Raw genomic sequence first — 8,658 nt, 5'->3', positions numbered from 1 at the left:
CGGGACTCCCAAAATTCTACACGTCTTCCAGGAAACACTGATGGGTGTTTTTTCATTCATTGGCTTCAGGCAGTATACTACTTGTGGTTCTCAACCTGTGGGAACCCCAGGGGACCCCCGTGATCTATTTCTTTATGTATTCATTTGCGGGAGGAGGGGGATCCCAGGTCCCAATTAAGTGACAATTTAATATGAAAAGAAAGACCATTGGCGCATCAAAAGTAATCAACAAACTAGACTATACAACTGGCCAAATTGACAAAGACTTGCACAGCCTGAAAAAGGTTGAAAACCACCTTCCTGAATACCTAACCCTGACCCCTGAGCCCACCTGATACCTTAGGAGGTCTAAACATGGGAAGAACCGGGAGACCTCCGACTACATAATGTTGCATTAACATATTCTACAGCAGGGCTGGGCAACCTTAGACACAGTGCCAACATTGGCACAGGGGAGGCGGAGCACTGGCATGCGTGTGTTTATTTTAGAATTCAATATAAAACAAAAATGTAGTCAATTAAAGCAAAGTCCTCTCACATCTGTATATCATTGCTGTCGGGAGGAAAACTCATAACTCCATTTCTGAGGTTTTAGATTTTTTTGACATTAATCAGTGCTATTGAATACCCTTTACGTCTGTGTGTTGTTTCAAAAATATTGAACCAATGGAAAGTAGTAAAAAGTGCTTTGGACAAAACCTCTTAACTCCATTGGACCCTCAAAATGTCTGCTATAAAGCAACACACTCCACCACCTCTCCCCCTCTCATGGAAGTAATTGACAATATATAAAGTATACAACACCAACGTTGATGAGGCAGTATTGCTTTGTTTTAGAAACATAAGGTTTTCTTAATTTCCTGAAAATGTTATATTTTTCATTTCCTGAATTTTTTTTTTGAGTTATGAGGTTTCCTCCAGACAGCAGAGATATGTAAATTACATCCTGCACATCATTCTACTTTTTTTTGTTTGTTGTGGCATCCTAATTAAACGTAATGTAGGGTAATGTGAAGTGAGTGGGGGGGTGGGAGTTCCAGACCCACAGGAACGCATCCAGGGTGCCGTCCTGGTTCCGGCGAGTCGCCCCGCATCCGAAACGGTAGAGAAATGACAGAGTTACTGTGTGGCGGTCCCTCTACTGTACTCTCTACTGTACTGTGTACTGTCACTGTATGTACTGGCACCCCCGAAAGAATCATATATACAGTTAATACATGCGTGTGTGTTTGTGTATGCTGTTTTCGTGCTCATACCCAGACACACATAGCTCCGTAAGGGAGTGGTTGCACCACTCAAAAAAAAGGTTGCCGACCCCTGCTTTACAGATTATAAAGTCTGTCTTATTCATTGAAATAACCTCCAGATTGCAGCTTCAGCTCAACAATGCCAAAATTGTTCAACCAGGTTTGAACTATACGACAAAACACACACAAACCACGACCCATAGAGCACTGAAGTCCTGACGTAACTCGCTCATCCCCTGCTTCCAAGGGGCTCGTGGAGGTTAACATGGGGTTAGGCCTACATGGGGTCATCTTAAAATCGTCTAATAAAAGAATTGTGGTCCAAAAATTTAAAAAAAAAACTGTCTCTGCGATAGTCGGGGGAGGTGTCTCTGTATCGTTTAAGAAAGTCAGTCAGTCATATTTGATGTCAGTCTGATTTCTTGCGACTTTTCTAACTAATTGGGCAGCAGTAGCATTAGCGTTTTCAGTCAGTCGATTCTTAATATCCATATATACGAGTGAAAGCGCCGGGATGATTTGTTGATTTTTCAAACACAGTTGAGACGATCTATAAGATCGCCCTATGTGGATTATGATACAAATTAAAGAAGTACACAAACCCGTGGACTTAGCGCACTATATAGCGATATTAATGTCAGACTTTGGTGCTCTATAACACACACAAACTACCACAATGGTCATATTCTGGTTCCCGATATAAAGACACAACCTAGACATACTGTAACAACCTAGGATAATTATCCTACTAATACAAAATAAACCTGTCCTTTATAAAGCAAATATGAAGAGGCATTATTGGTATCAATTATGCAGATGACCGATGACATAGTACAAGGCATAATCACTGTGTGCTAGTAGGCCTATGAGTTGTATTATAATTCTCATAAAAAATATTATAAATGTTTTTTTGCTCTTTTCTGTTTCAATGTTTATTACTGTCGACAGGCTGTGAAGTGTATATAAGGAATGCAATTTCATTGTTTTCATATCAATGATAGGAGTTGCATTGTGTGCATATAAATGTATATCATTAGGCAATGTCATGAATATTGAATGCTCATTAGCGTTAGCCTCGTGGCATCATTGCCTATAAATATTGTTTTTTTGTTGTCAAATTGACATTTGTGCCCAACTCTACTCTCGTAACATTGTGCCTTATTGCCTAATGTCCTAGGCCAATCAGATTGCTTGTTACATACCAACATGACGTACCGGTATGTTGCATTCCCACGGGCAGACGCAACGACGCAGTCTACCGTTCATTGTCAATGGCAGCCATGCTGTGACATGACGAGGCAAAGACGCTACGGTGCATGTAGCTGCTCCAGGCGATATTCCCTTACTATACTACGTCTCTGCGTCTGCCAGGGTGAACCCACCATTAGGCAGAAAGTGCGACAGGAACCCCTTTCGGTGTTTTAAGCATTATGTTATTTTTTAGCTATGAATGAAAAATAGCAAATCTACAAGCTCATAGCGCAGCACCGAGTGCCGCAATACAAGCTTGTGTAGATCTGCTATATTTGAAAAATCGTGAAAATGTGCCTCAAATCTTTGAATATACTGTATATTCTTTCAGAGCGAACGTTTTTAACTCAAATGTTTGCTTCTGGGGGGTCCCTGGCTGGAACAACATATTTTCAGATGGGGTTCGAAAGTCAATTACATTAGATTTTTGGGGTCCTTGAGATGAAATAGTTTGAGAACCACTGACAATAGAAACAGCTTTTTCAGAAAAGTGTGGATTTAGAAGCCTCGGCCTCAGGTCTAAATAACACATTGACGAGCATGCTCGTCATTCAAGGGTTTTCATACCGTTAGATCGTGTTGGTTACGTTAGAAGATTGCGCTCTTCACCAACGTATATGAATGACTCTGGGTTGCTTGTTTTGGTCAAAACAAGCTTTATTCACTCACGGCCTATAACTAAATCCCGCCTGAAAAGCCCTATAGGCAATTATGCTATGAGGCTACCGTTATGTGTAATATATATATATATATATATATATATATATATACAAACAGTGTATGTATATGGCTGTTCAAATCAACCATGCAACTTACTCGCGGGAAAATAGCCACATCATTGTGAATTTGTAGATTTGTAGCTATTTTCTGCTGAGATATTTATGATAAGAACACCCAGGCATAAAGCCCTGAGTAACTCCGCTCAGCGACGTAATGGAGATGACCTGCAGAGCGCTACATTGCAACGTTAGGAAAACTGTCGGGATTTAGAAGCCTTTTCATTTTATTTTATCGTCCTCGGGTCTAAATGGGTTAAATGAAAACGAGGCTCTCCTGCTACGTCCGACACGAGTATAATAAAACGACAACGTTATCAAATCAAACCTTTCAGATGTCGGTATGCTAATAATATGCTAATAATATGGTAATAATGTGATCGGTCGGTGGGGATTGTTATTGCTCGAATGAAATTACTGTTTCATTTAGTTCCCCCGTACGTAACAAGCCATGATAGCCATTACACACACATACAGGAGCGCACGTCCATGTGTGTGTGTGTGTGTGTGAGTGTGTGTCAGCGTGCGTAAATACTGTGGGCTATATAAATAGCCACTTTGCAAAGTTTGTAACGGGTTATTGCGACTCTCTCTCTCTCTCTCTCTTTCTCTCTCGCTGATCGAGCTCGGGTCTGACAGAAACAACAGAAACTGTTGCCTAGCAACACCAAGGGCTCTATTTTCGTCCATGCTTAACCCCTTATCCCTAAACGACTTTTACTATTTAGAAAACATTTTTGAACAGCGAAAATAGCTAATCTACATTGACACGTTGTGAGCTTGTAGATTATTGTTATTTTAACAATTCAAAACACATCCACGCACGCACGCACACACCATAGTGCATTGCGAGCTGTTTTTCTGAGGTAAAGAGATAAGAAGGTTGACGAATGAACACATACAAATACATTCTATCAGGGTTGTTTCCGTCGACGAAAAATGTCCGTCGACTGACTAAAACTAAATAAAAACGAATCTATGATGACTAAAACTAAGACTAAATATACTGACAATTTCGTCAACAAATAAAAACTAGACTAAAATGTTAGGACGGGACTAGAGGACAAGAGATCCAGTTTTATGCTGGGTTGCATGCTGAAAAAAGCAGATATACAATCTCACAACACGTCGCGCTGCGACGCGTTGTGAGATTGTAGATCTGCTATTTTCAGCATGCAGCCAAAGTGTAAAATATGTCATTACAACGACATCAAGGCCTGTCAAAACACATTTTAGCCGACTAAATCAACTGTAGATTTAGTCGACTAAAATCGTATGACATTTAGTCGACTAAAACTAGACTAAACACTAGAACATTCCAGGTGACTAAAATGTGACTAAAACTAAGTGAAAACTATTCAAGAGACTATGACTAAAACTAAAATAGAAATTTGCTGCCAAAAACAACACTGCATTCTATGGACCGGCCATGTTTGACCTCTGACCTTCACAGGGACCAATCAGAATGACACATTGTTATTACTTGACATTATGTTATATAACGTTAGTTACACAAAAACACACATTGTTATTATATTATTATTATACTATATTATTATATGACATTATTAGTAGGCATATAGAACTACTATTGACACAGTATGATGTTTTTAAAAAACTAAAAAAGAAATAAAGACAATTACCGTACCATCACAATTTAAAAAAAGAACGCACACACACACATACAGTACGCACACACACGCATGGCACTGTTTTAAATGTACATAGTCAAATCCTGCGTGTGTGTGTGTGTGTGTGTGCGTGTGTGTGCGTGCGTGTGCGCACGTGCTTGTGCGTGTGCTTGTGTGTATGTGTGTGCGTGCATGTGTGCATGTGTGTGCATGCCTCATAGTCTTGTATTGATGGAGGCAGCAGTTAAAACACAGTGGCCTGTAGGTGTGCACCACTGCCACTGGGGGGAGCCAACGTCACTCGTCTATGACGTCCAAGCCTTCAGTCCTGGGGAGCAACAGAGACGCACACCGGTATGTTGTATGTTAAAGGTGATGTTTCACTTTAAAATAATATAAACAGACAGACAGACAGACAGACAGACAGACAGACAGACAGACAGACAGACAGACAGACAGACAGACAGACAGACAGACAGACAGACAGACAGACAGACAGACAGACAGACAGACAGGCAGGCAGGCAGGCAGGCAGGCAGACAGACCTTCTTGTGAGGTCGTGCTTCCTTCTGGTTGGAGGAGAGAGATTTCCACACGGTGGTTTTAGACATCTCCTCTGAGATGTTAATGTCAGAGGGATCACATGACCTGAGGGGAGGAGTTAGGAGCACAGGGGTTAGGATGGGAGGGGTCACACCTGAGGGGGAGGAGTCGGGAGCACAGGGGGCCCAACACTAGGAAGGAGGCGTGTGCGGTAGAATGTATCCTAGTACTAATCAGTTTGATTGGCTGATGACGGAAGGAATGCGATGTATATGACGATAAGAGTTCTGCTCACTTCACACAAGTGTGATTTTTAATAATAAGCCAACGCATGGCTTTCTGAAATTATTCGTCATGTGGACATCCAAGTCTATGGACTTTTACGTTTGTTTAGGGCAGTTATGGTGTATTGTTTGACCTCACCTCACCGCCCGACGTCCAAACGGGGTGGCGTGACCCAGAGTGTAGGAGAGTAGCGATGCCTATGTGGGCGGCTATAGTTCCAAACATTGCTCCTAGGGCTGGAACTATCCCATTGAGATAGAATGAGCACTTCCGCATTCCATTGTTACAATGGGAGTCAACGCTAGTGTCGCCACTCTCTTACTATATTACTGGGCCGTGACCGTTTACGTGTGCGCGTGCGTGTGTGTGTGTGTGTGTGTGTGTGTGTGTGTGTGTGTGTTCTTACTTGAGGTCATGACCTTTAGGTTGCTGGATCAGATGGCTGCTCTCCATGGAGATCTGAACGGTGGTGGAATCATCTGCACTGACCATATCCTTCTTCTGTAGGACACACACACAAACACACACACACACACACACACACACACACACACACACGTGCACATGCATGCACGCATACAAACAACCCTTAGTATGGAGCCAGAACAGTCTGAAAAGTCTCACAGTCGCGATCACAGATTTTTTACTTTATTTTTTAACTCACATGAGTGAACTCACAGGTTCACATTTGTGTTTTGTATCCACAAGTTCAAGGTTTGTGTTCTGTATCCGTGTTTCACATCTGTGTTTTGTATCCGTGTTTCACATCTGTGTTTTTTATGAATTTGTGTTTCAAATTTGTGTTTCACATCCAGTTTCAAAGGGCACGCTTAAACGTTGCAAAAGATATTAATATTTACAAACAAAAAACTAATCTACAAATAGTGTTTTCCCAACACACACGTCATATAAATCCACAAACCCTTCATGTGCATGTGCAAACTTCTCTGTGCTGTGGTGAATTATCTCTGTGATGAAACTCTGCTGCGCTACTTTTGAGACTCTTCTAACGTTGGGCGGTAACAAACATCATCATTGGCTGAGGGAATCTGTCAATCTCAGCCAATGATGATCCTAGGGCTCCTTAGTCCTTACATTGTCCCAATCAAATGGTCGCAGACCCGGACCACTTCCTTGTTTACAACTGGATGAAATACTCCGACCCGTTTTAAGAATTATTTATTTATTTTCTTCATTTTCACAGTTTTTTACGGCGTTCCGGCCCATTCCAGCCGAGTTTGGGACGTGTGGAGCGTTGTCCCGGCGTTTCTAGTGAATGAATGTACTGATCTGAGCGCTCTGTTAGCGTCCGATCAGACGTGGAAGTTATGGGGGTGCCATACTCTGTGTGGGCAGCAACCGGGACGGGATGACTTACAGGCGTCACGGAGGACTGCACTTCTTCTTCTTCCAACTTCTTCTTCTTCCACTCGGGCATCAGGTCATCCAGGTAGCTCAGCTCTCTACTGGAGAAGCACAGGTCTAGGAACTTCCTGATGAACACCAGGGCTAAGACCTGAAGATACACAACAACACACATGAACACCAGGACTAAGACCTGAAGATACACAACATCACACAAGGACACCAGGGCTAAGACCTGAAGATACACAACAACACACATGGACACCAGGGCTAAGACCTGAAGATACACAACAACACACATGAACACCAGGACTAAGACCTGAAGATACACAACATCACACATGGACACCAGGGCTAAGACCTGAAGATACACAACATCACACATGAACACCAGGGCTAAGACCTGAAGATACACAACAACACACATGAACACCAGGGGCCTATTTCACGAATCTTGGATTAACTAATCCAGGATATAGGCCAAAGCGAGGCTTTTTAAATCCTGATCTTTACAGCCTGGTTTATTCCGTTCCACTAAAGCCAAGCGAGGCTCAGAATTGGCGGATTTGGCGAGCCGGGCTCAGCAAGCCTCGCTTACAAGCGCGTGCACGCATTCCTTGAAAAGCCATGATGCCGATCATAGATTTCTTGAGCGAGACCAATCATGAGCGAGGCGAGCAAATCTGCAGGGAGAGCTGCGGCTTTCACCGTTGAGGAGCAAGAAAATCTTATGATATACTACGAGGAAGCCAAGGAAATAATTAAAAAAAGGGAAATACAAGCGCCATTAACAAGGCGAGGGAGAGAGCGTGGCAAAATATTGCCGACAGATTGAACGCGTAAATTGTAAAGCATATTATATATATATAGGCCTATAGTCGAAGTCCATAAATATATAATTCAGTGAACCTATAGCCCCGAGTTGTGGAGGGTGAGCTATAGTTCCAAACGAGCTTAAACTTTAAGGGCACTTTCTCAAAATAGCGCACTGAGCTCATTTGTGCAATGCAAACGCCAAACTAATAGGCGAGTGCGCTCCGGATTCGGTACGGTATGGAATTATATCCTACTAATCTACATGTATTGTGCGCCATGAAATGTTACATTACATTAAGTCTGTCTGTCTATCTGTCTGCATGCACTGTAGTGTCACGATTGCATGGCATGGCAATACCGATTTTTCAGAATGTATTATTCCATCATAATTTGAGCCTATAAATGTCTCACATTTGAAAGCACTATATTTCTAAAACTATGAAACATTTCAAAGATTCCTTTTCAGGCACACATGTCCACCGTAGGATGAACCTAAATAGGTTTGAATGGGGTTTCTAGGTGTAAGTATGTAGGACTATGGGTGAAACGTTATAATGGTAATATGTTGTAAAACAATGAGTAATGGTAATATTTAGTGGTTTTCACTTTTACAAAAAAAATAAAATAAAAAAACCTAACCGTGCACTTGCACGACAGCAAACCTATTCATGGGGAACATTCACCAAAAGCAGCTGATCTACAAGCTCACAAACTGTCATGATGTTGTGCAGCCTATATATTTTG

General features: G+C 41.9%; 1 protein-coding gene across 1 annotated transcript in view; it reads right to left on the bottom strand.

The window, feature by feature from the left end:
* Window positions 1-5,227: 5,227 nt before the first annotated feature.
* Window positions 5,228-8,658, bottom strand: part of LOC308334310 (electroneutral sodium bicarbonate exchanger 1-like) — a gene marked incomplete at its 3' end in the record, with an annotated part of 38,386 nt that continues 34,955 nt past the window's right edge. The window contains exons 22-25 of the mRNA XM_080790997.1: window positions 7,112-7,249; window positions 6,140-6,234; window positions 5,451-5,553; window positions 5,228-5,233 (exon numbers count right to left, since the gene is read on the bottom strand). Of these exons, the coding sequence (XP_080647123.1) occupies window positions 5,228-5,233; window positions 5,451-5,553; window positions 6,140-6,234; window positions 7,112-7,249 (342 nt within the window). The remainder of the gene's footprint in view (window positions 5,234-5,450; window positions 5,554-6,139; window positions 6,235-7,111; window positions 7,250-8,658) is intronic.

This window comes from Protomyctophum bolini (genome assembly GCF_963924005.1).
Source record: "Protomyctophum bolini genome assembly, chromosome: 2".
NCBI classification, from domain to species: Eukaryota; Metazoa; Chordata; class Actinopteri; order Myctophiformes; family Myctophidae; genus Protomyctophum; species Protomyctophum bolini.
Note: the sequence above shows the minus strand (reverse complement) of the source record. Positions and strands in the feature narration are given on the sequence as shown.